Here is a 26,906-nt window from a genome sequence, read left to right as displayed (position 1 = left end):
GACGTCAAATCAGGAAAGCGCCAAATCCCGCCAGTGGTTCATTTCACTGTTTTTTTTAGTAAGGTAAAGCGTTTTCGGTGACATAAATATGCCCGAAAATATACTCGTAAATATACTCGTAAAAGTATTGCGTTTGTCAAGCAAAGTAACAACAGGACGCTCGAGACGCTCCTGGAGTGACGTCACTCATCACCAATCTTCCCTTACGCGGTCAACTTCATTGGGCGTGGCCGAAGCGGGAACTTTAAAGCTCGATTTTAGGGTGAAGAGGCGTCAGAATCAAAGTTTTTTTTTGAGAATATTTTTTTACAGGTCAAAGAGATACCAAAACAATAAAAACCCTGTTGGCCGTATAGGCACTTTAAGTTTGAATTAGAAGGCTACTAATAATGATGCACATATTTCAATCGTAATGATTCGTGGCGGTACGTTAACAACTAAATTTACGTTATAGCAATACTCTTGAATTAATAAGGTTCTTTTGATCCTTAGTAAAGTGAGATTTGTTATTATACTGATTACCCAGAAACATTCAGGGAATATGGACCTCTGGAATGATTTCAGGCAGTGTCATAGATAAGTTGTAAAGTTGAACACAACAATAAGGTTGAACAGCTGAACAAAGTAAAGTAATATTTGTTGTTATACTGATTGTCTTGAAACATTAAGGGAAAGTGGACCACTGCAAAGGTTTCAGTTAGTATCATAATTAAGTTGCAAAATTAACACAGTGGGCTTAGTACAATGGGGATGATCAAAACGAGTGGTGAAATAAATTGAAGAAAGGTTAAAACGTTTTTGACAATAGTTTTCTGTTACGCAACAATCCATACCTAGTGTCCTCTCGCAGCTGTTCTTTGTCTCGGGATCCCTGTGTCTCCCTCGCCACAAACGGCAGCTCGTGTTGACCAAACATTCCATTCCAGCCGATAGACCAATCAGAGTGCCGCCTTCCGAAATCTGGAAGGCTCATAATATATTCTTCTCGCCAATGCTTTTCAAAATGGCGGACATGGGCGAAGCTTTCAGCGTTGTCTGTGATTTTTTCAAAATTTCCGGTTTAAATGAACATCAAAAAGTTGCAGTTACGAAACTGGTCACAGAGAGAAGTAGGACGTCTTTGTTAATCTTCCAAATGGCTTCGGTAAATCTTTAACTTTTCAAAGTTAGCCGTTAGTGTTAGACTCTTTGACTAAAAAATCGGGTCACATTGTCCTTGTTTTATCGCCTCTGCTGACACTTATCGACGACCAGATCCAAAATTTGAGAGCATTAGGGATGTCCTGTGTAACTCTCAGTCTTCTTGAGACCGATAAAGAAATATCAGACGTAGAGAAGGGCCTGTTTCAAGTTGTTTACGCTAATCCCGAAGCGATTCTAAAGAACAAAAGGTGGCGACAAATGTTGCATAACAATATTTACGCGTCTGGAACAACTGCTGAACGCTCATTGGTTGAAGGAAATAAAGGGAATGGAATGTTTGGCCAACACGAGCAGCCGTTTGTGGGGAGGGAGACACAGGGATCCCGAGACAAATAACGGCTGCGAGAGACTAATCCATACCCCGTTTTTCGCAAAACGTACCGATAGAAGAAATATCAATACTAAAGTTAGCTGGAACTTTATTGGAAATTATACGGTCATTTACATCAAAACAGCTCACTACTTTTTTTCTTATCTTTCCTGAAAAACTTTTCTCGAGATGACTTTTGAACACTGAAAGAGGCAAATCTATTAATCTCGACATTGAAATCTTAGGTAACATCGAGAAGCAAGTTTACAAGATGGATTCAGGAGTAATGATCCCATAGCTCTGAGGTGCCCTTGAAGTGCTGACATCTTTCCCTTGCAACTTTTTGTCCACCAGGTATTCCTTCTCCATTTGCTGCTGACTCCAAGTAAGTACCCTGTCAATATTCGGTGTCTCAAGCCCAATGATTTCAGCAATACCCCGGATAACAGCCAAGCCAAAAGGTATATCCTCCGTCATGTAACGGTGGGTGAAATCTGGAAGGAATTTTCCATCCTCAGTTATCTTTACAGGATGCTTTAATCCTCGGTAGGCAGCATTTGTTTGTATTGCAGTGTATAGATTGGTCTTGTCAGCGATGTCTTGTGGATAACACCTCATGTACCAATAGTAAATGTGCTCCACCTGTAACAGATTGTATCCAAATAGTTGACATTATGACAATACAGAGCTAATAATAGAGTAAGAGATAGCTTTTAACCAGAAGGGTTACGTTAGTGGTAAGAAGAAGAAGAAGAAGAAGAAGAAGAAGAAGAAAACTTTATTTAACGAGGGTAAAACACATTGATTACTGGTCACCCAATAGTTTTCATAATGGCCCTCCTACAATTAAAAGTAATAAAACGTATCAATCAAACTAATTAACTATCAGAATAATCTACCAACTAAATTTATATAATGAACAACTAATATAACGATATTAATTAATTAACTACTAATAAAACTAGAAGGTTTTACAAACCTTAAAATGATCAATAAAGCAATTCTTATTAGGGTAGAATTGAAATAAGTAATTTTTAAAATTTGTATGGGAGAGTGATCTAAGTTTTGAATCAAGAGTGTTCCACACCGTGAAACGTTCTGAGGCCAGAGTTCCTTTTAATTTCCTGGTAAGCTTCGGGCCTAAGAAAAGCTATGAGTTAAAGGGACCGCTCATAAAAGTATCACGCAGATTATACACTGAAACTTCCTTGTAATGTTACAGAGATATGCTGTATTACCCACCAAAACGAAGTGCAGATCTACACTTAAGATGTCACGAATCGTAATTAAAAACTCGCAGAGGAATTGTTCATTACAAATAAATGGAAGTTGTAATTTGCTAAAGAAGGCCTTTTAAAAAACACATTTGAAAATATTCGCGATGAAATACACACCAAATTATATATTTTGTTATTAAAGCTACCACATTAATTGCTGGTTCCAGTCACAGTTACTCCAATCGTTATTTTGTGCGTCTTTGTCTCGCAGTCTTTTTTGGGAAGTTCTTTGTAGTGTAGAGTAGAGAGCGTTAATATGAACATGTAAGAGTGAGAAATTATATTGTAATGCAATGCAGTCGTGTGAAAGTGCGAGAATAAAGTGGGTCGTAAGTGAAACGGACGAGAAATATGTATATAATGACGACGTTCCGTAAGATCTTCGGAGTTAGTGCGCGTCGTGATTATGATTTGTAACAGTCATTCATTAAGCTTCTTTTAACTTGACCAGGACTATTACGGTCTTGGCAGGGATTCAGTTTTCGAGAAATACATGGGTACGACCGTTTTTCTTTTTGTCAGGTGAGAAATCCCAAACTTGAATGTAAATCAGAAGATAAAGTGGAACACCTTACGTTAGACATGTCTGCTCCTGTTTTCTCTCCAAAAGCCTTGGCAATACTCACAACCTCATCAGAGACACTGGAAAGAATATTTGCTGCTGACTCGGTCAAGCCATTGTAGAACAAAGGTGCCTCAGCCAGTGGCTCCCCATCCCACCCTACCCACTGACCATAGGTTATTGAAGTGTGCAAGTAGGCATTAACACTCATTAACTGAACACCCACAAGGTGACCTGAGACAATCAACTTGGGAAGAGGTCCTAGGAGATATTGCAATGTTGATACCGGATCCTTCTTGGGTGCCACACCCTCCCCTTCCTTTAGAGACAAAACACCAAAACAAAAGTTAAAAGTGGGCTTGCAGTCCAAGAGGCGTAGCGCTGTTGGTAGGAAAATGTGTTAACACTATCACGTCATAGAAAATTTTGTTATGAAAGCGTGACTGTATATCCCTGCCTTTGTACGTCCACATTTCCTGCGTAACCTTATGAAAATTCTGCATGAGATATCGAAGGATTAAACTTGATATCCGTAAAACAGTGCACGATACATATAGTAGAGCGAGTATAAAGTGTGATAGGCAGAAAAAAATCAATCAACTACATTTCATCCCTACAGACCTGTTTCGTTGTTGTCAGGGGAGTTTGATGACAGAATAACGCAGTATCATTGCTCATCTACTATACTGATTAACATAGTTGATTTGGTGCGAAAAGTGTCACGTCAGCTGTTGCGTAGGAGGGCTTTGTTTCTGTGTCGGCAGGAAGAGACGAGTTCGTTACGCCTGTTGAGTGTAGATAGGTCGGGTCGGCAGATGATCAGGAATTCTCTTTAAGGCATAGGTTGCATCGTTTGCTTGAGCTGCTGTAGGGCAGGTGTGAAGATAGAATGCGCCAGGTGATAGGTAGGTGGCATCTTTAACGCCAACGGCATAGAAGCCAACAAACAAGTAATCAACTTCCTAGACGTCACATTTAACCTCAGCCAAAACACCTACCAGCCATACACAAAGCCTAACACCACACTGCAATACGTCCACCACGAGCGCAACCACCCACCGATCACCGCAAAAAACATCCCCGCCGGTAACAACAGACGCTTATCATCTCTCTCATCCGACAAAGCCTCCTTCGACCAAGCAGCTCCCGCCTACCAGAAAACACTAGAGGACTGTGGATACAGTTATACACTTCACTATGAACCAATGCATACGCAAAGGCGCAAGAACCGTCAACGTAACAACATCCTCTGGTTCAACCTACCTTTCAGCAAGAACCACCTGCACTAACATCGGGCATAAATTCCTCGCGCTGATAGACAAACACTTCGCTAAAGACCATAAGCTTCGCAAAATCTTCAACAGAAACACAATCAAGATCAGTTACAGCTGTATGAACAATACAAAACAAATCATTGACAACCACAACAAAAGAATCCCGACTTCCCAACTAAAGACTAATGCTGCCGACACTACCGCTAACAATAACAAGAAATGCAACTGCCGACAGAAAAACTCCTGCCCGCTAGACGGAAACTGCCTCCAACAATCTGTTATCTACCAAGCTACCGTCACACGTAAAGACAACAACTCGACGGATTCATACATCGGACTCACTGCAAACGACTTCAAGACCCGCCACAGCAACCACACCTCATCGTTCCTACACGCAAAGCACCGCAACTCTACCGAACTCAGTAAACACATCTGGACACTGAAAGACAACAACATCGGCTATTCTATCCCCTGGCGCATTCTATCTTCACACCTGTCCTACAGCAGCTTAAGCAAACGATGCAACCTATGCCTTAAATAGAAATTACTGATCATCTGCCGACCCGACCTATCTACACTCAACAAGTGTACGAACTCGTCTCTTCCTGCTGACACAGAAACAAAGCCCTCCTACGCAACAGCTGACTTGACACTTTTAGCACCAAATCAATTATGTTAATTAGTATAGTATATAGGGTTATTCTGTCATTAAAATCCCCTGATGAGAGGCAACCCTGAAACAGGTCTGTAGGGATGAAAAGTAGTTGATTGAATTTTTTCTGCCTATCACATGTTACATGAGATATCTAAATATGCACATTAATCAAACTAACAAAACGTTTTTCTATACTTCTTCTCGATTGAGATTAGAATTACAATTTCTATTGAGAATGTACATCGCAATCAAAACAGCGACAAAATACGCCTTCAACCTCACAGGGCGAAAGTTCTTCATTTACTGAATCTTAGCGATTGAAATGCCTATTGTCTATTCCATCTGTGAATAAAGGGATTAAGGTTCTAAAGAAACTGTGGTGTTGTATTGATGTGGAAGTATAAAAATGTGATTTGATTTCATCAACTGAGTTAATAATGTAAATTGGCCACCATAGAGAGTTTCTAGAAAGTCTTTCCGGTGGCCAATTTATATTTCATTAACTCATTTGATGAAACAAAATATTCTTGTTTACTCCATTACTTTCTACCGCTAAATAAATTCAAATAAATTTATAATGCGACAAAGCGAAGTGGAAACCAATTTTGAAACCTGCAGACTGATTTCAGTTAAAGGCTTCCGAGTTAATTTCGAGAATCCCTTTTTGCATTTGACCTTTCGTTTATCGGACGAATTTCTACTAGTCATCAACTAATTTAGTTAATCGGTTAAACCACGTAAATCAGTTCTGACGACAAATTAGCGAAATAAAACACGACTGTTACGACTAAAACTATGTTTCAGCTCCGAAATGAAGTTTTTCCACCAAATTAAATACGTCTTTAAGGTGATGGGAGCGTCGGCGATGAGGCTACAAAATACTTGCCGCCTCATTTGAATGATCGGAAGTAACTAGTGAAGGTTAACTAATTTAGTTAATCGGTTAAACCACGTAAATCAGTTCTGACGACAAATTGGCGAAATAAAACACGACTGTTACGACTAAAACTATATTTCAGCTCCGAAATGAAGTTTTTCCACCAAATTAAATACGTCTTTAAGGTGAATGGGAGCGTCGGCGATGAGACTACAAAATACTTGCCGCCCATTTGAATGATCGGAAGTAACTAGTGAAGATTAATGGAATAGTTATCTGTGGATTGTGGTGTTCCTAAGGCATTCCGTCTAGTGGCCATATCATAAAATGCTTATTGACTGAGTTTGATTTGGCCGGACGGGAAAAATATTTGGCTCTCGGTCATGGCCCTCCCAATCGGTCAATAAGTACATCTTATCGTAAATCATTTAATCATAAGATATCGCATTTATGAAATCAGCTCCTGTCACATTTTAAGCAGTTAAAAAACATGAGTGACTTTCGCATGAAGTTCAGATCATTTGATTTTTCAAACTTAAAGACCAGCTACAACCGTAACAACTGCTTATCTTACATATTTTTTTTATCGTTTTAGCCTGACATTTTCAATTGTTGCAAGTATTATTATTATTATTATTATTATTATTATTATTATTATCATTGTCATCATTTATTTCATTTTGCTGAGCGTCATGCGTTTCATACATGAGCTTCTGGCTGAGATACATAGAGCAAACTGATCCAACGCATAGACACTAACAACTTGATTGATCGATTGATTAACTGAAAATAATAAGTCCATTTTCTCTTAGGCTCTACTCAGATCGCTCACAAAAGAACTTTTCCCCATCGCAGTCAAACAATTTTCACGCAAGTGTTCAGCGAAGGACTGAATTTTGAAACAGTGGGCGTGCCATCCCAGTCGTCATCAATATTTCAGTATTTTGGGGAAATTCTGTTGAGGTGTTCTTGAGAAGGGTCCTAGAAAAATCACAGATAGTAAATTCTCTCGGCTTCAGAATTTTGCTTTTCGGTTAAGCTCTCGCTAATGATTAATTTCAAACAATCAAAACCAGGTATTTCAGATTTATGTGAAATAAGCTCTCAATATAAGAGCACTGTTTTCTCACGGGGTGACGATGTAAAGAGTGTGGGACCAAAGAATCGAGGCGTGCCAGACATACAGTCCGGGCTCCAAGACTTTCAGTAGAGGGTGCCCGCTTGACACAGCCTCCACTTGATAATTTAGTCATGAAACAATTTCTCGTGGTATGCGAAGGTTAATCTCATTCGTCACTGTATTTTCTTCACACAAACACCCACCCAGTGGCTTGTGTGTATACTGAAAACGTTCTACTCAAAAGCACTGCACGACTTGGAAAATTTGCTTTCCTTTTCAAGCGCGAGAATCACCCCTACATCATCACACGTACACGTACACGTACCTTCAAGGCTCCCAGTAAAGTTTCCTTGGTGCCAAGAACTTCACATTTAGCACCAAACTCAGTTACACGGCATGCCCACGGTAAAGATTCAAAATTCATTACAGTGCATTGCCGACCTGACTCGCCCAGCACGTGACGAACTTGGAACTCGAAACCCGGTTCTCCTGGCATACCAACAAGTACTGTGCCAGGTTTTATATAAGGTTTTAAGGCATCCAGTAAGACTTGATGGGCAAACGCTGGGAGTACAAACACGACAATATCCACATTTTGCATGGCATCCTGAGCGTTTTTGGTTACCATTGAAGGTTTCGATGTAACAGAAATTGTATCTTGTCCCTTCCGATGCAAGATGACTTCAAGGTCTTTGGTCTGCATGCTGGCGTTCCAACGCTCTGCTTTATCTTGATACAGGCTGAGCACACGAACTTCAGTTCCCTGCAAAGAGGACGCGATGCCGGCAAATGCGTGCGCTCCACTACCGCTGCCACATATCAACAGCTTGATGGCATCTGAACCCATCTCTTATAAAACATACAGGAAGTGTGCTTCGTTAGAAGTTACAAAGATATATACCACACGAGAGAAGCAATCTTGCCGTAGATGGCTTTTCCATTGCTGCCCTTTAGGCATTAATAGCACACAAAATCAATGCATGTAAAACAAGGTACATAACATGGTCACGCAAGTTTACTTGAGGCAGCTACTCATAAGCTAAGTAGATTCTGAGAATGAACAGATTTTACATAAAATGCCGATTTACTCATCTGGGCCAGGTTGTTCAAAAGCCGATTTGCGCTAACCCAGGGTCAAATTTTAATCCGGGTTTCTTTATTCCTTTGTTCAAAAACCTTTTTTCGGATAAGTTTATCTATTCTGTTTAGAGTATTCAATCACCAAATCGTAAACAAAAATAGTTATACTGAATTTACTTCTAAATCCTTCAGATCTGAAATCCGAGATTTCACACTAACCCTGTGTTAGCAAACTCTATAACGCTATCCAACGGATAAATGCCTATCCAGCGGATAAGTGATGGCAAAACGTACTGCATTATTCACCGAATAGAAATTTATCCGGTGGATAGCGTTATCCAGCCTTCGAACAGCCGGGGCCAGAAATACCAACACAAATCCAGAAATCCAACTCTCTTCGAGAAATGTCTGTAGAGCGACTTGAGTATGGTAAGTGCATCGGTTACAATCATTTTGATGTAAAATTTAAGTCTTTTTTTATCAGTTTTACTCTGAAGACATAAACCTGAAGCCTTGGGATAGATAAATGATCCAGACTATTTACTCGGCTCGGCCCCGAGTCAGACGTGCTGTTGGTGTTTGTGCGTCAAATCTGCAATTGGTCACTAATGCGCAGGCGCTACCGCTTAGTGGAGCGAGGGCTCAGAATTTTTCCATCACATGTTGTTTCGGCAGCTTAATTATGACATACCACAGGCGGCCCAAGCGTACTGTGTGTAAAGGGGTGGGTTGGAGGTGAGGGTTGGGGTGTAAAGTTCATTAACGACAATAACTAATTTATTAAGATCGAATTTCAAGGGTACACGTGGGCCGTTAAGAAAAGGACAAATTAAAAAAAAAAAGATAAGAAAAAATTTAGGAGGATAATAAAAGCGGGGAATAAACATGCAAAGTCTCCTTACCTTTTTTTTCCGTAGCAGCTTTGTTGCCAACGGTCGTTTTAACGCTGTTTTGGCGATTTGCTTTGTAACGCGCGTGGTGTCACCAGTCAACCGTAAAAAAAGAAAAATTATAAAAAACTGTGTGTAAAAAAACTCATGGCTGGAAACCTCAACCGGTACCGAACACCAACCATCGCCACTCGAAGGCCGATAGATTCCACAAAAGTCGACCGTATCTAACCAAATAAAATATTCTCCGGGGGATCGTTAGGAAGGTTGTTACGTTTGCCCTATTGCCAACTACACCGTCTGGGGAGTCGTGCGCGTAATTCGACCCGATACGCTTTAGGAAGATAATAAAAGCGAGGAATAAACATGCAAAGTCTCCTTACCTTTTTTTTCCGTAGCTGCTTTGTTGCCAACGGTCGTTTTAACGCTGTTTTGGGGACTTGCTTTGTAACGCGCGTGGTGTCACCAGTCAACTGTAAAATAGGAAAAATTATAAAAAAATTAAGAAAAATTAAAAAGGAAAATAAAACCAAAGAATATATCGTATGAGGTCTCCTTTCCTTTCTTTCGCAGCTGCTTTGTTGTTTGCGGTCCAGTTAACGCTGTTTTGGCGACTTTCTTTGCAACGCGTGTGGTGTTACCGGTCAACTGTGTGTAAAAAACTCATGGCTGGAAACTTCAACCGGTACCGAACACCAACCATCGCCACTCGAAGGCCGATAAATTCCACAAAAGTCGACCGTATCTAACCAAATAAAATATTCTCCGGGGGATCGTTAGGAAGGTTGTTACGTTTGCCCTATTGCCAAACTACACCGTCTGGGGAGTCGTGCGCGTATTTCGACCCGATGCGCTTTGATATCTAAATCCCGTAGTAAGAGCTAAAGGATTACGCGTACCTACAAAGCGACTTAGCTAGGATGGGTGGTAAAACGGAGCGGCTCTCGGATCGATGCAGCGGAATTTGGAAACTTTTGCTGCTGGAACGGGCAGGTAATAGCTAAGCGCTTTCGCGGGTGGAAATCTGAGGGAGATTGGTCGGCACTTATCTGTTGGCCACCAAACCTTCCCTGTTGTATCAATAAGTAAATATATATATATATATATAATCATGGATGTACTGTATCGAAGGGTGAAGTAGTAAGTAACCAAAAATTCCCCCGTCTCCACGGTCTGCATGGTCTGCAGTCTGCAGTCTGCGTTTTAACATGACCCCCCCGACTGCTTGTTTTACTCTAGACTTGCCCGGTTTTTGGGTCCTCAACGAAGAGTCTGACTCGCTCACACTCTAGTCCGGATTACATGTAACTTTGTTGGCTAAATCAAAGTGCTTATATATATATTGGTGGCTAGTTTTTACGTGATTAGATATGCAAGGGAAGGCATGTAGTTTCCTTTCTAGTAAACACTTTAATTCGAACGTGAGCATAATGCTTTGTTCTACCCTATTTGAGTACGTAAATCCTGCTCTGTTAAGATTACACTTTGCACATTTTTGTATGTTACAAGGATCATATTTCTGCTTTACAATAACTTAGTAATTGATGTACTCTTAAATTTAGGACGACAGGTCACGTTTCAAAGCGCTAGGGTCACGCTTTCTTTAGTTTTACTACACTTATCATTAATTTTTGAAGGAAAGTCTTCGTTAGATGAGCTTCCACGAAATGTATGAATCAGTGTTTCATCTTTATGGCAATGTCCTATCAGAAAAATGGCGTACAAATGTATGGGCACTGTACTGTCGGGGCTGGATGGCTAGTAAAATACACTGGATTTTCCCGAAAACACAACACACTTTATTTTCCACACACACACGTTTTTCCAAGATGGCTGCCTCCTACAACCCACAATGCCTTGCGCTTAACTAGACACTACATCCCTTCCTTACCGCTTTCACGTACCTGCTCAAAGATTACAATGGCTTACGACAACTTACAAATACTGAAATCGTAAACTGAAAAGGTCTTTTCAAAAGTCCAGAATTCTCTGAGGGCTTCCCTAAAACATTTCTGGTGCTTTAATAATACGCCTAGTTCTAGAAATTTCAATCTCAATTGGCTTTTGGTCTGAAGTACCCGTGTCTTAAACATTGCTGTCCTCCCCGGGTACTTTTGACTCAGCAGGTGAAATGTACGGCTTGCAAAAAGAACTATCTCTGTTATATATCGTTCCTTTACTAGACTGAACTGTTACTTGGCTTGCTTCTTTTGCCAAGACCGTAAATGGTTCAGGTTCAAAGTTAGGCACTAATTGTTCAGTGCTTTTTGTGTTCTTCAAAAGTACTTGATCTCCATGGATTATAGGGCTCGGTACCGCACCTCGCTTGCCATCGGCATAAGCTTTCTGAGTTAACTTGTTACTCCAGTCTTTGTCTCTAATGTCTTCGTTAACTACTGACTCTTCTGGTCTTAACTCTGGAAATTTAGACTTGATCTCTCCCCCAAACATGAAAAAGGTAGGAGTGGCACCTGTGGATGCTTGGGTGTGGATCTATACGCCATAAGATACTTCGGTAGTTCGTCTGCTGACGTCTTCCCCTCCACCTCTGGCATCTTCAGGGTTTTCAAGAGAGATCCATTCTTTCATTCCACCTCGCCGTTGGCCTGTGGCCATAGCGCTGGTGACCTCCTGTGTTCGATTCCACATTCACGTGAGAACTCTTCGAACTCCTTGCTAACGAACTGCGGACCATTATCCGTCTTGAGCGAGTGTGGGTTTCCAAACCGTGAAAAAATCTCTCTTAACGCGATGATGATCTTGGGCGTGGTTGTTAACCGCATCACTGACACCTCGTAATACCGACTGTAGTAATCGACTACCACTAACAAGCTTTTACTTGTGGGCAGCGGTCCCATTAAATCCGCCGCGACATCCTGCCAGGGTCCTGTTGGTGGTTTAGTCTTCAGCATCGGTTCGGAAGGTGAATATTGTCCCACAACCTGACAACTATGGCAGCTTTTGCACATTCGTTTCACATCCATGTCCACTTTGGGCCACCACACCTTCGTTCTTAGTCTACTCTTTGTCTGCTCTTTGTCTACTCTTTTCCCTGGTGTCCCTCGTGAGCTGCTTCTAAGACTGATTTCCTGAGACTCTGTGGTATCACAATCCAGTCTCCTCGCAGTACTAACTGTCCTATGGTATACAGTTCATTCTTCACACAGATATAGCCAGGAATCTTGCATTGTGACCAATCTCCTGAATGGATGTACTGACGTACACTCACTAACTCCGGATCATTCTCGGACTGCCTCTCAACTTCTCTAGGGGTCAAAGTAACTTGTGTGCTTTCTTTCATCATAAATCTGACAAAATCCTCTTTTTTCACAGCTTGGATCCTTTGGATTGGTTTGGTTCAATCTGGACAAATCATCTGCGATATTTCCTTTACCGGGACGGTAATTGTGGCACTGGCACGCGGTAGTTGTGGCACTGTAAACGAAGCACCCAACGTTGCTGATGGTTTGGAACTTGGACTGAACGTACATTCTAACGGCTTGTGATCTGTCTCGAGCTCGAACTGGCGTCCATAGACGTAGAGATTGAACCTTTCGCACGCCTATACCAGGGCCACCGCTTCCTTTTCCGTTTGTGCGTAGCGTCTCTCAACATCTGTAAGGTTCCTCCATTCGTTGTCCTGCAGTTGGAGAAGAACTGCTCCCAGTCCATCTAGATCTGCATCTGCTACAATCCTTGTATTGCAGTCTCCTCTAAAGTAGGCAGGGTGTTTGCTGACGTCATGAGTTGCTTCAGCTTTTCAAATTATGCTTGTTGCTCAATGCCCCAGACAAAGGTTTGTCCCTTTCTGAGCAATTTCCTGAGTGGTTCTGCAGCTTGCGAGAAATTTGGAACAAACTTTGTCGAGTACTGCACAAGCTGTACGAACGAGTGAACTTCTGAAACATTCTTGAGTTTCTAGGCATTCATCACAGCTGCAATCTTTTCCTCACTTAGCGTGACCCCCTCACTACTAAGATCATGCCCAAAAAATGTCATCTCCGGAAGTTTGAACCGGCATTTCTATCCATTTAAGGTCAACCCCTTCTCACGCAACCGCTTTAAAACTACATGCAAGTTCCTGTCGTGATCTTCCAAATTTATTCCATGAACGATGAGGTCATCTGCAATGTTTGCAACGCCATTGCAGCCTAGTATGATCTGATATGATCTTCTGGTACTTCTCCGGTGCTGAAGAGATTCCGAACATCAGCCGTTTGTAACGGTATAAGCCTCGATGGGTCACGAACGTTGTAATTTTCCGTAATAATTTGGATCTATCAACAAAGTTGAAATGGTAAATTGGCCACCGTAACGATTACAAAAGCGGCCGTTTCGGAGCGAATAGAGGAATTGTGGGTTGTGTGTGCTTTTAAAGGCAGAAAATGGAGCTACGTTATTGGTGGGAACATAGCAACGAGAAATTTTTAATTTTCCGTGACTGCTCGTCCAGCTCGATTTGGTGGAATCCCCATCAGAGGTCCAGTTTGCTGAAAACTGTTGACCCATTAAGATCGTATAGGATTTCTTCAGTCGTAGGTATGGGGTGTCATTCCCGTATGATTGCCTAGTTTCCTCCTCTCATGTCCCTCATGTCCCTCATGTCCCTCATGTAGGAGCTACAACCAAGGGTGACACCCACGCGGTAAGGGTGTTTTGTACTTCTTCAATGATGTCCTTGTCGAGCAGATCATCGAGTTTCTGATCAACTCTGTCTCTGAGACCGAAAGGAAGTCTCCGCACCTGCTGGGCTATTGGTGTAACGTCCTTCTTAACTTGAATCTTAAGCTGATAGTCCTTTAGCTTTCCAACTCCAGTGAGAATATCCACATATTCCTCAAGAATATCTTCATCACTCCCCTCTGTCACTACTGAGCAAACTTGAGGCCTGCTGGTTGGTCCTACTCGCAACACTTTAAGTTTCTCTGCTGTGCTTCGCCCAAGCAAGGGTCTTCCAGTACCCTTGATGACAGTGAATTCATCCACGCACACTTCTCCATTTTCGGCGCATGCTATTTCTGCAATAAATGTGCCCCTGACTTCCATTGGGGCAATCACCTGTCAGTGACCCTTGATGGGGCCGCAATAGAACAAGTAACCTCTTATAAATTGCTTGGTGTAACACTCGATCAAGATCTTACATTTAGTGACCACATTTCTAGCCTAAGGGCCAAGCTTTTTCAGCGTATTGGTTTATTGAAAAAGATACAGATACCTTCTAATAAAGGAAAGACTCTTATACTATAACGCCTTGATTAAACGGGAGCATGGTTTGGAATATCTGTGACGCTAAAGAACTCCACTGTCTCCTAAGGTTACAGAAAAGGGCTGCCCGAGTAATTCTTGGAGTGGACTCTTATTCTAGAAGTGTTGTAAACTTTAGAAAACTAGGCATGGCTGCCTTTTTTTGATGAAATCAAATTAAATAAATGTACAATGATTTTTAAGAGCCTTAAAGGCGATGTTCCGATTTACATCAGAGACTTGCTCAAGATGAACAGTTCTGTACACAATAGATCTACTAGACATGGCAATTTAAATTTAGCGTGTCCCGAATACCTAAGAAATAACGATGGTGGTAAGGCATTCAGTGTTGACGCAATTAAGTTATGGAACAGCCTTCCCCATGATATCAAAAATAAGCCTAGTGTAAAACTATTCAAACAGCTATGAAAAAGCAGCATATAAGCTCATATAAAAACCTGGACAACTTTGAAACAATATTAAGCAATAGTACATTATCTAATTTTAATTTTTTATAAATCAATTTTATCTTTCTCAATATTTTTAATCTATCCTGCTATTTCTATTATAGAATTTTGTAATTATTTGTATATTTATTCATTTATCAGTTTTTTGTAATGTTGTGTAATCTAGTTAGAGGGCCACAGGTTTGTCAGCTATACAGCTGTTACGTGTCCCCCTCTATAAATAAAGTCCTTTCTTACTTACTTATTATTGGCTCTCTCTGGCCATATGCGAATAGCTTCTTGTTTGACTTCTTGGATTCACACTCGATATGTCTTTGTTTCAGGATGTTCTAAGTTTCGGAGTCAATCAAGTTACATAAGGTACCTGAATCAATTAATACGTTGCCCAAATCCACTCCACCGACTTTAAGCGAAAGCTCTCCGGTTTTGTGTTGGCCTCCAACAACAAATGCGTATTTATCCTCTCGTTCAGCTGCTCCTTCTATTACATGAAATGCTTTCTTACTTCTTATCTGACTGTTTTCCTGTTTATCGTAACGGTGGCCAATCTACCATTTCAACTTTGTTGATATATTCAAAATGTTTTCCTGTTTGGTTGTAGGCCGTCATTTCCTAGTTCCGGTTTTCTCGCATTACACTGCGAAATTCCTCGAATCCCGCAATTGTCACATCGCCTATCTCTCGCTGGGCAGCATGTATCTTTGGCAACGTGGCCAAAACTGTTGCAACTATAACATCTCTGTGATTGACCTGCCTTGGGTTTCTGTACCTCATATTTCTGCACCATTTGTTTCCGTTTGACTACATATTGTCCCTTTCTGGGTTGTATTATGCTTGACCGAGTTAACATGTGCTGCGTGATGTGTAAAAGATATTTCCATCGACTTAAACCTTTCGGTAACTGCTTCGTGGGCCCTCGCAATATCTTGTAGATCTGTGAGGGTGGGATTAGCTTTCTCCAGGAATTTTCGTCTGAGCTTGGGGTCTAAGCATTTCTCTATCAGTTGGTCTCGGATCGTTTCGTCGACATCAGTGAAATCACATGTCACAGCCTTTTGCCGAAATCAGTACACGAACTGGTCAACCTTCTCCCGGCTATGTTGTTCCATGAGTCGAAAAACATGTCTTTCGAAGGGAACATTAACTTTCGGCACGAAATGTGCATCCAGAAGTGTAACAACGTCCATATAAGGTTTCAATTCCTCCGCTCCGCCGGCTAGTGTGTAGTCTTGCAAGTCCGTTCCCGCGTAGTCTCCTTCGCAGCCGCTTGGGCCGGAGTCACGCAACGCTCCCCGTCCCCACGCGGCTGCTTCAAACCGACATACATTCCTTTCTCTCTGTGTTGCGCTTTTGTTTGCTCGGACCAATGAAATAGTTGTCATTGTATACGCTGCACCAATCACACGAGACGTCGTGTTTTCTTTCGCGGGAAAACCCTTGCGGCATACAACGTGCTATGGAAGAGACGCCTAAGAAGATCGTGCAAAGCAATAATAAGTAATTATTTGTTCATCTATCCCTACCAGTAAAAATAAGATCTATATATTTGGTAAGACGTCCACTGATTTAGCTGGACTAATTCGATCGTCGCTGGAATTTGACGTAAATAAATACCACGAGGACAGTAATTTGTTTGTTTGCCGACAGTGTTTTCAGCAGTCCAATACGAAAGAGCAGCGAAAAAACTGCGAGAAATCAAACAGGAACTGCTGTCTGCTTTTAGAAATAGAGAGCAACTGAGGGAAAAAAGACTTGGACGCGATAAAAACAGAGACGATCCGGAGACGATCAACAGTGGAGATGTGCGAGTGCGTGCTGCAAAAAGTCTCCGGTTCTCTACGGAAACTTCACATGTTTATTCCGATCCTGCCGCTTGTACTTCTCATGCTACACCGCTAGCTCAGTCCACTCCTACTCCATCAAGCAGACAGGCATTCCTCTTTACCGGAATTTCACCCATTCAAACCAAGAATAATGCTTTTTCTGACAGTCAGGGTGATGTTCATGGCGATCTTTGCAACGTGTCCACGGGTTTCCATTTGTCAAAACCTGGATGCTCTGATAGCACCATTGTGAAGTTACATGTACATTATCCGAGTAAAAACTTGAACAAAACCCTAGTTGGCTCCCACCAGACTCTTGGTACGGCATTAGCTCACGGAGTCCCTTCCCAAATCGCTAAGGCTGTCATGAATTGCCCACCAGTGCGAATTCATGTCGTTTCTAGTGTAATAAAAGCTGTATCAAAGGAAGTATCAGGGTTATGCGGCAAGAGCAGGCCGTCATTGCTTAGAAAAACAAGCAAGGAAGATTTGCAGAGTTTTGATCTTCAAAAGTTGTGCGAAGAATGGCAAGAAAGGGCTCCAATATTTTACGCGTTCCTGTTGAACAGTGCCAGCCGACCAAAGCCGGCAAACCGTAATAGCACTTGGTTTGGAAGTGTTGCACTTGCAGGATCGATACTCTTGAAACAAAGAAATCGTGAAATGAACGCAACCGCCGCTGTGATGGGGATTTTGCTGAAGAGCAAAGCTGCTGAGGTAAATTTGATCCCATAACGTCTATACTGTTTTTATCGGGTAGAATCGAAGTGGGTCAGTGGAATCAGAAGGAAGGGGAAGATGATATATTTTTAGAAAATTTAAATACACATGGTTTTCAGTGTAAAATTATGTAAAAAATTGTGTTTTAATTGTATCCTTGGTTCATAGTGTTTTTTGGTTTTAAATTCATCACCAGATATTTAAACTGATAACAAAGGAAACCATAAAGATAAAATTGGAAAACAACATGAACTATTAATATCTCTGTTTTCCAATATTGTTAGATACTTTCTTACAATGTTTGTCAACACAGAACCAAATACACTGTACAAGCCAAAACAGTTTCATCTCACAAGGATAAAGTTATTTTTAAAACATTAATTTAGTCTTGCCCCTTGTGTACAGTGAATGGTTGTGTTAACAAACACTCAAAGTGTGCTTAGGTCATTATTAATAATATTGTTACTGGCACAATTGATTGCCTTAATTGAACTTAACAAGTTCAAACTTTATGTGGCAGTATTTTGACCTACCTGCAAATAGCCACAGCTACATGTAATCTAGGTGGCAAGAGCAAAAAGATCTTATTTCTACACTTACATGCACTTGATATTCTTCTATAATAGGCTACTATTTCCAGGTTCAACAAGCTCAAACTTACTAATTCCAACTCAAGCATACTTAGTAAGCTTGATGAACTGGGGAAGGATCACGATGCAGATCTAATCACTACCAGAGACCAGATTTCAGAAGAAAATACCACCCTAATGAGAGTAAAGGAGAGGATTTCAACAATTAAGGAAAACCTTGGAATGGCTGTAATCACCTCACCTGCATTGCTGGCTGCCACACGGGAGGAGCATGAATTGAAAAAGTCTTTTCATCTTGGATTTGTCATATCCTTTGACAACCTTGACTTTCAGGTTAAGAGGAGGAATATGACTAAGGATAACCAGAATCAAGACTACCACTGGGTCAACCACCAAATGGTGGAAAACCGAGTTTCTGGCAACTCCCTTGATGTCAGAAAACCTGATCCTGAAGATATTGTAAATATCCCAAACACCAGGTTTCTTCCCAATTTATACAATCAGCATAATCAACGTTTGGACTGCATAATTTTGACATCAAGAATTTTAGTATCATACTTCGAAGTCTTAAAGCCACTGCAGGATGCCTGCATATTCCACATACCACATATATAGAGTTGGGAGATGTCTCAGAAGTCCAAAAAGGTATGCATTTTATCATTAAATGTTAATTCTTAGGAGTAAAGTAAACTTGGGAATTGTGGGGTCATTACTTTTGAAGTTCTATAAACTTTCATAAAATAATACTAATAGTATCACTGAAACGATTTTATTGCATAAATTAACCAATATGCTGGCTGGAAAATATAAACCTGTTGTTTGTAATTTCATGCCTCTCAGTTCAAAGTGAATGCTTAATGTCTGTTGGAATGTTTTCTATTAAATACAGTTCCTAAGAAAGTGTACACTGTTAACTTTCTCTCTAAAATATTGTATTTCCAACTGATGTTTGTTTCTCCCAACAGGTTCCCCTTGGACTTATATTCAAGGATGAGAATGTTAATGAGGACATGCTGGAAATTTTGCAAATGTTCCACACCTATCTCCCCAACTCTAGTGATGCAGCCATTGGAGTGGATGGACAGCTGTTTTCAGGTGACCAGTTGACTGTGGAGAGAGCTGTCAATGTAATAGCTTCAGTGGCAAATGGACTAACACCACAGGATCGCTTGGATGGGATTCACTTGCAACTTGGGGATTGGCATGCCTCAGTGAAATTGCTAAGTGTAAGTGTCCATATTGGTGTACTTGAATTACAGTCAAGTCCATTTAAAACACAATGGAGGGCCAATTATTATGATCTGGTATGCACATCAGCAGATATGCTTCACTTCTCATTTTTTACTTACCAAATTGATGAGGGAATATACACCATAAAGGTGAACTTCTGAAATTCAGAGCTATTTGTAAATGAAGAAGCAAATATCCAGATAACTTCCGCTGAACTCTCAGAAAAAGATAATTCCCCAACAACTATTGTTTAAAGCCATGTTTTGTTCATCTTACCTAAATCTTTTATCCAACATCTGGGGTGCTTAGCTCAAAAGCTACATGTATGGTCCTCTTAATTCACCTCCCACTTTCTTTTTTTTTTTTTTACTTAAGGAAATACTCTGTAGACTTCATTTTATCTTTAAGTGTGAATAAAATGAAGTGAACTGAACTATGGCTAAGACTGTAATAGCATGTCTTGACCATGGACAGCATTATTATTTATTTAGGTTATTTGTTTTGTTGTTTTTAGTTGATCTATTCAAGATGCTATAGTGGCTCTTCAGCTGTTGACCAGTGTACCATGTTTGCGGACCATACAGTGATAAACAGGAGGAATGTTTGCAGTGATGTCAAGTCAGCATACAGGGCAGACAGGGATTTCCTATCAACAGTGTTGAAGTCCAGGGTTATTGCTGCTGCCATGAATGTGTTGGGACTTGAGAACAAAACAGGGAAACCATCCAAGTTTGTTCTTCCTCCCAATATTGAAAACCTCCAGGAATCGAAGAAACTCAAACTGCTGCACGAGCTTGCAGCCAAGGTGGTTGATGGTTTCATTTTTCAAGACAGTAGTCATTTGGTGGACCACATCCTAACTGCTGAAGAAAAACAGCAGGTGTTGCAACAGAAAGAGCTGACAGATGATGACAAGTTTCCATGTAGGTTTCCTGGATGTAATGCGAAATACAAATACAAGAAGAGGAGGAATACTCATGATTCTTTCTCATGATCCACCATTTGTTGCTGAGGAACCTTCTGTTGAGCTTACCACTGCTATGCCTTCACCATCCTTAGACAAACAACACAATGTTGATGATGTCTACAGTTATAACTGTGCTCTCATGAATGATGCCATGTTATTTTTCAATTTCCTTGATGCCATAAAGGAAGGTGATGGTGCACGAGTCATGCGGCAGTATAAATACTTTCTTCTCTACTGTAGAGCTGATGAATCAAGAAGCACCAAATATGCACTTGAGATTTTGTACCGGTTCTTCTTAGTTCATGCCTTGTTGTCAAAGAGGGACAGGGAGAGGTTTATTTGGAACCGATCTGTGAACAATCATGGTGTGAAAGGGGGAAATATCCCCCTTGATGAAGACATGGAACACAGTAACAATTTTGTTAAGCAAGGGATAAGAAATTTGGGGCCTAATTTGACAGAGTCTGCAATTTCGCGAGTGTGCAAAGCAGAGAATGCAACACACACCATTTTAGACAAACTTGATGGCAGTTTGAACAGACAAACCCACTCAGGCAAGCATCCAGAAGGTTCACCAACTTGTCAACAGGGCAGTTGACCTGGATGTTTCCACAGAAACTGATGGGCGACACTACCAAATGTTCAATGACTTTAAGAGGGACAGACTTGAAGACCTGGATCTATCAAGTCTGTATAAATGGATCAACAAGCACAAAAGGAATATCCAATTGGGCTCACATGCTAGATGAATCATTTTATTGAGGAATCTTTCTTTCAAAGCCCCAATCCTTTCCCCAAGGTATTCCCCAAAGTAGCAGTTTCATGGCTTTGACTTTAGATCAGTAATAATAGACACTTAATGTATGGTTCCTGGGGAAACAGTTTCTGTTTTCCCGAGTCCTTTGTCTTGGGAACCATCAGAACTAAAGGGAAAACAAACTAACTAGTTTCCCAAGGGACCATACATTAACTGCTGGCTACCTCAACGTTTTCCAAAGTCACTTAGGGCTTCATTCCACTCACCCCTTCAATTAATAATATTTGATAAGATATTAGTCCATGCCAGTCCAAGCGGCTGCGAAAGGAGACTAATAAGATCAAGATTTTATTGAAAAAAACAACATATTAGAATGAAGAAAACGTGATTACTAACATTTTATAAAATTGCAAAATGCAAAGGATCTAATTTGATACAGATCCTAAATTTAGATGTTCCAGTTTCATAGACCCTGGCTTCAGGCCAGCAATGGAAATCCACAACTGTGTGTAGGTGAAAATATGAATTTCTAGTGTGTGTTACTGGTAGGTGCTTGATTAACTTCAACTAAAGTGAAAATGATTGACATAATTGGATTGGCCAGAACACAAGGCCACATAATTGTTATCATCTATATGACAATACTAAGTAAAATCCTCTATTAGAATCTCTTACAAAAAAAACAAAAAACAAACAATATTCTACAATGTTGTAAAAAACCTTTTATTTTGGGGAAAGGGTGGAGAGGTTTAGGGTACTGGAACAATCCAATAATTTACTAATCTTGAATAGGGTCAATTAAATGTCCACTTAATATTAATTACTTATTAATAATACATCATAACACACCAGATGTTCCTGCAAAAGCTGTAAGCAAATCATTGTCATCATCAACAACGTCTACATCAGATGAATCATTGGGTTGATTGCCAAGGAAAGAACTTGTATCCATCTCGGAAAGTGAAATGTCCATGACCATTTCAAACAGTTCATCATCAAGTAAAATATCACTCCATTTGTCAAATTGATCCTCACTAAAAACAACATTGTCGTCATCACCATCATCATCACCATTGACATCATAAGCATCACTGCTGTTGAGATTTGTGTCATGAAAGGTTTCACTAAATACTCGGACAATCCCTAGTGCATGCCTTTTATGCCAGATTTCCACTGTTCTGTAAACATCAGACATTTCAAATATGTGCTCCAGGTTATCAAGAACCTGTGAAATTTGAAGATCTCCAAATCCTAGTATAAATTGAATGTTGGTCAATGTCCTGAGATTTGCTTTTGCAGCCATGCCTACAAAATCAACCAAGAGTGACTTGTGATACTTTATCAGGCATCTTTTTACATGCTCCCTCTGTAGTGGTTGAATATCTCTTGTCCTGCCTGAACTTGTGCTACTCTTTGCATCTACAGACACAGGATATTGAAGTGAAGTTTTGCATTCTGGCAAACCGCAGTCACAGTTATTAGCGCAATTATCACAGCAGAGATGTTTCAGTAGAGGCCTCTCATTATCATTGTCAAAGTGTTCCAGAATTGCTTTTCTTCGACAATCAGTTAATTTAATAAACAACTTAATGTCTCCCTCCATGTGATTCAAAAGCATGCCATTATACAACAAAAATGAGCTACTCTGATGGCCATCACGCCCAGCTCTCCCAGTTTCTTGAACAAAGGCTTCAATATTCTTTGATGGCCCATAATGGATGATCCTGTGAACAGCTTTGCAATTGACTCCCATGCCAAATGCTATAGTCGCAACTAAGACCCTTATGATCCCATCCTCGTGTTGGAAGGAGATCAAAATGTTTTACTTGTTTGAGGCAGGGGTGCATGAATGCAACATCTCTACTAAGGGCAATTTTTGACCAGTGCTTGTCTTCTCAATGAAAAGGTCTTTCCCTAATAGTCCTCTTAGCATTCCATAGATAATCCCACACTGTTTTATGGTCTGACAGTAGATTATGGTCCTGTCACACTTATCTTTTAATTTCCTGATGTCTTCTACAAGCCACTCAAAGAATAATTCGAGGTCACAATCTTTGTTCATCTTTGTAACTGAATAGGTAAGATTTACCTTGTTTGGACTTTCTTTAATGTCAAATGGTTCTGCATTAGGAGAACTTTTTTGATGGTGTCTTCAGTTAGCTTTGTTGCTGTTGCAGTTAATGCAACCATTGGGGTATTTGGAGCAAGGGACCGCAATTCATACAGCTTTCCATGATGATAGCAATGACGAAACGCAGCCATCTTATTGCTTTGGGATGTCCCCCTGTAAAAGAAAAACCAATAACCATCAAAAATTTAAACTGCAGCAAAACAATGAAAAGGATGGTATTTGATCAATTTGCATTGCAAAGCAAGATTAAAATTTTATAAGTGGAGTGCTAAGCAGAAACTTTAAGCATATATATATACAGACTCCACTTACCACTGCCTTATTACGTGGGCTTCGTCGATGGCCAAAGCACATAATTTTTTGGAATACACAGAATTTCCAAGCATTGTTCTCCACCGTTCGTTTTGAATCCAAGCTTCTGGGGAGCCAAAGACAACAGAAATCTTTCCCTTTTCTATCAAAGTCGCCTCTTCTTCAGTGTAAGAGCTAATGTTCGCCGCTGTAACTCCCTTGCCTCTCAAATATTCCACTTGATCATCCACTAGAGTGAGCAAAGGCGACACAACAACACAAATGTGGCCTAGCTGACTTGATACGTGGTCGATGACTAACGGCAAAGCTTGAAAAATCAGAGATTTTCCGAAGCCAGTCGGCAAATTAAGTAAATATAACTCGGCAAATTAAGTAAATATAACTCGAACGAGCGTTTCCAGCGTTTCCGACGCACATATAAGGCGTTTGGATCTTCTCTGGGGTTGAAGCAGGGTAGATTCCTGACCTCCGATGCACCAAACTGGGCCATTTGAGCTGGCTGACTCACTGTTGCCTGACTGGCACTCGAGGTGCTCGGTGAGGTCTTGCCAGTGACATGCATTTCGCTTTAAAATTTCGCTTCCTTCGGGATGAATCTCCAAAATAACCTGCTACGAAGGCGAACCGAAGCGTATCCTCGTCGCCAATGTACTATCGGGGCTGGATCGGATGGCTAGTAAAGTACACTGATTTTCCCGAAAACACAACACACTTTATTTTCCACACACACACGTTTTTCCAAGATGGCTGCCTCCTGAAACCTACAATGCCCTGCGCTTAACTAGACACTACAGGGACGATCTTATTTCCGAGTAAAAGTCGATTTTAGCTTGCAGCATTTTATTTACTGTAAAGTTCTTTGGGTCGTGTTGTGAAGATCCTGGTAATTATTTGCTTCGTCCACGCAACCTATTTCTTACCTCTAAATTAGTCACTGGTTTCCATCTTCAATACAGAAATAATGAGTTAACAAAAGTATATGACAAATCTAAAATTCATCTCAACACAAAACCAAACTCAAATACAACACTCCCTCCTCGATCTCCGTCACCACGTGCTCGATAATTTTGAGCTTTGGAATTTCGTCCAAATTGTTGCTAGGTATCTTGAGCTCGAAATAACCTGGTGAAACTACGTTATGTGGTGTCCAAAAACTGGACGATGTTCTAACGTTACCAAAAGAGTAATGAAAAGGTGAAAATCAGAGTTAAAAAAAAGTGAAAAACAGAAAAAATAAAAAAAAGTTGCAGTCTGCACAGTCTGCACAGTCTGCACAGTCTGCACAGTCTGCACAGTCTGCACAGTCTGCACAGTCTGCACAGTCTGTACGGTCTGCAGTTTGCAGTCTGCAGTCTGCGGTCTGCGTTTTAACATGACCGCCCAAGTCATACACAGTACGCTTGGGCAGCCTGTGGACATACATAATTTCAACGTGTTATGGTCAAGGGAGAAGAGAAAGTTTGGCGATTACTATCAATATGCTCAGGTCACATATAGATCCACACGCCGTTCGCGGTAGACCTACTTTAAAAGATGTCGAACGTTTTTGGCAAGGGTCGTTTCGCGAATTCACAGTGTACCAAGTCGCCATATTGGATGATTGATTAAGCAAAAGATAGTCTACGAAACAACTGGAATAGTACTTATTTCATGTATGTAGCTTTCTCGCTGAGTATTCTGATTTCTTTGCTTCTTTTTGTCGTCATATCGGATGAAGTAAAAGATAGTCTACGAAACAACTGGAAAAGTACTGACTTATTTCGTGTACGTAGCTTACTCGCAGAATATCCTGATTTCTTTGCTTCTTTTTGTCGTGTTAGATGCTTGTAAAGTAAAATTCGTTATTATCCAACTACACCTAGACGAGTACAAATAACGTCATATGCGAGTATAAATATCACGCGGTATTTGTACTCGTCTATGTATTGTAGAGTACCGGTTAAAGATGTTTTCTCGCATCGCGCAAGCGAAGAATTGGATTGTAGTTACGAAGAAAACAAAACAAATGGCGGACAATTTGAATCATATTTCCGACGACGAAGAGTCCGAATAGCTGGAAAATATAGATCCAAGTTCATTAGATGAATCGAACGAAGAAAAACAGCTTGACGACCAGATAATTTCTTCATTTAATGAAGAAAATAGAAACAGCAACACAACAACGCGCCAATTCCGTTCCGCTTCGCATACTTCTGTCACGCACTCCCCGTAAATAAATATCCGCGAAATTCGCCCGCACTGATATAAGAGTTTGGCGTGTTGGATAATAAATAACTTATTAGACGTTTTGTTGTGTAGTATCGCTGAGTATTTTTACTCGTTATTTTTTATTTTGACTCGCCCTACGGGCTCGTCAAAATACGGCACAACTCGTAAAAATACTCAGTGATACTACAGAACAAAACGTCTAATAAGATATATATATTGCGTTTAAAATCACAGTAAGCATTTTACATTCATGTTGGTGTAAGCCTATATTAGATGAGTTCTCTATACTCATTAGAGAGCATGTTAAGCTTAAGTGTTATTGAGGAATATAACATACTTGACAAATGTATGTGTTAAGTGTTATTGAGGAATATAACATACTTGACAAATGCATGTGAATGTCACGGTTTTAGACGAACTCGTCAACCAGGGAGAACACTTCTGAAAAGATTTGGACGTCTAAAAGCAGAAAGCTACAAAGTTTTCTTTTGACCTGTATAAGTAAAAACACACCAACGTTGTCCAAAATGCATTGCTTTAGAAAATATGCGAGAATTCGTAAGAAAATGAATAAACTACAAGATTGTAGGAAAAGTAAGAAAGAAACCCAGTCGAAAACGGTACTATTTAAGATACGGGACTACAAGTGTGCATTCAAAGAAGGATGTCAAATACTGCAGTTTTTTTCATGCAATTTGCCAATAAGTGAATAAATGAATGCATCTCACATAATTAATTGTACCAGGTACAAGCTCTGCACTGGTATACACAAAAATCCTGGTCCTGATCAGCACAATGTTGACCTTATGAAAACAATTATAGCACATACAGTCAAGGTAATGTTGCTGTAATCAGACAAAACGCTGGACAATCATCTGTTGCAATGGGTTTGTGTGGTATAATACACTAAAACATGAAGGGAATAAGCTGTCCTGATGACTTGATACAAATTATGAACATTGGAAATCAACTATATCCTAGTTTGTCACAATTAGCTAGACAGTCTTTATCTATGCTAACAGAGTTGCCAACAATTCTTACAGCGGTAGAATAAAATCGGTCAAATCTACATACCCTATAAATTCGCTCAAAGTGGATGTATTCCTCTCAAAATCAAATGCGAGATTTTAGCTCCTGAAGGTTTGTAGACAGCTAACGCCACACCAAGAGATTATCTTGACTCCTGAAACCACGAACCAATGGGAAGAC

At 40.4% G+C, this 26,906-nt stretch overlaps 2 protein-coding genes and 2 pseudogenes across 6 annotated transcripts; 1 reads left to right on the top strand and 3 right to left on the bottom strand.

Annotated features, from left to right (window-relative positions):
* Positions 1-1,605: 1,605 nt before the first annotated feature.
* On the bottom strand, positions 1,606-26,906 carry LOC111324053 (tauropine dehydrogenase-like). Of its 3 annotated transcripts, none has more exons than XM_088763519.1 (7): positions 26,772-26,906; positions 26,079-26,190; positions 9,632-9,721; positions 9,261-9,320; positions 7,604-8,127; positions 3,366-3,671; positions 1,606-2,155 (listed from the first exon to the last, which is right to left on the bottom strand). In XM_088763519.1, the coding sequence occupies exons 5-7, from the start codon at positions 8,123-8,125 to the stop codon at positions 1,778-1,780; spliced, it is 1,206 nt and encodes a 401-aa protein (XP_088619645.1). In that variant the 5' UTR covers positions 8,126-8,127; positions 9,261-9,320; positions 9,632-9,721; positions 26,079-26,190; positions 26,772-26,906; the 3' UTR covers positions 1,606-1,777. The 3 variants fall into 3 exon arrangements, with proteins under 3 accessions (XP_088619645.1, XP_088619646.1, XP_022783271.1); XM_088763520.1 differs by lacking the exon at positions 26,772-26,906 and adding an exon at positions 26,426-26,500; XM_022927536.2 differs by lacking the exon at positions 26,772-26,906 and having other exon boundaries at positions 9,261-9,324; positions 9,635-9,721; positions 26,079-26,131.
* Positions 13,857-14,294, bottom strand: LOC148728566 (uncharacterized). Its single transcript, XM_088724984.1, has one exon. The coding sequence runs from the start codon at positions 14,292-14,294 to the stop codon at positions 13,857-13,859; it is 438 nt and encodes a 145-aa protein (XP_088581110.1).
* On the top strand, positions 15,808-21,038 carry LOC148728565 (uncharacterized; annotated as a pseudogene). Its single transcript, XR_015988661.1, has 5 exons — positions 15,808-15,856; positions 16,607-17,499; positions 18,129-18,737; positions 19,058-19,318; positions 19,837-21,038. The product of XR_015988661.1 is annotated as an uncharacterized LOC148728565 (transcript).
* On the bottom strand, positions 21,374-25,080 carry LOC111324055 (uncharacterized; annotated as a pseudogene). The gene is made up of 5 exons (XR_015988660.1): positions 25,070-25,080; positions 24,716-24,898; positions 24,410-24,434; positions 23,490-23,848; positions 21,374-23,330 (listed from the first exon to the last, which is right to left on the bottom strand). The product of XR_015988660.1 is annotated as an uncharacterized LOC111324055 (transcript).

This window comes from Stylophora pistillata, chromosome 6 (assembly GCF_964205215.1).
Source record: "Stylophora pistillata chromosome 6, jaStyPist1.2, whole genome shotgun sequence".
Lineage (NCBI taxonomy): Eukaryota > Metazoa > Cnidaria > Anthozoa > Scleractinia > Pocilloporidae > Stylophora > Stylophora pistillata.
The sequence above is the reverse complement of the archived record's forward strand: the minus strand, read 5'-3'. Positions and strand labels throughout refer to the sequence as shown.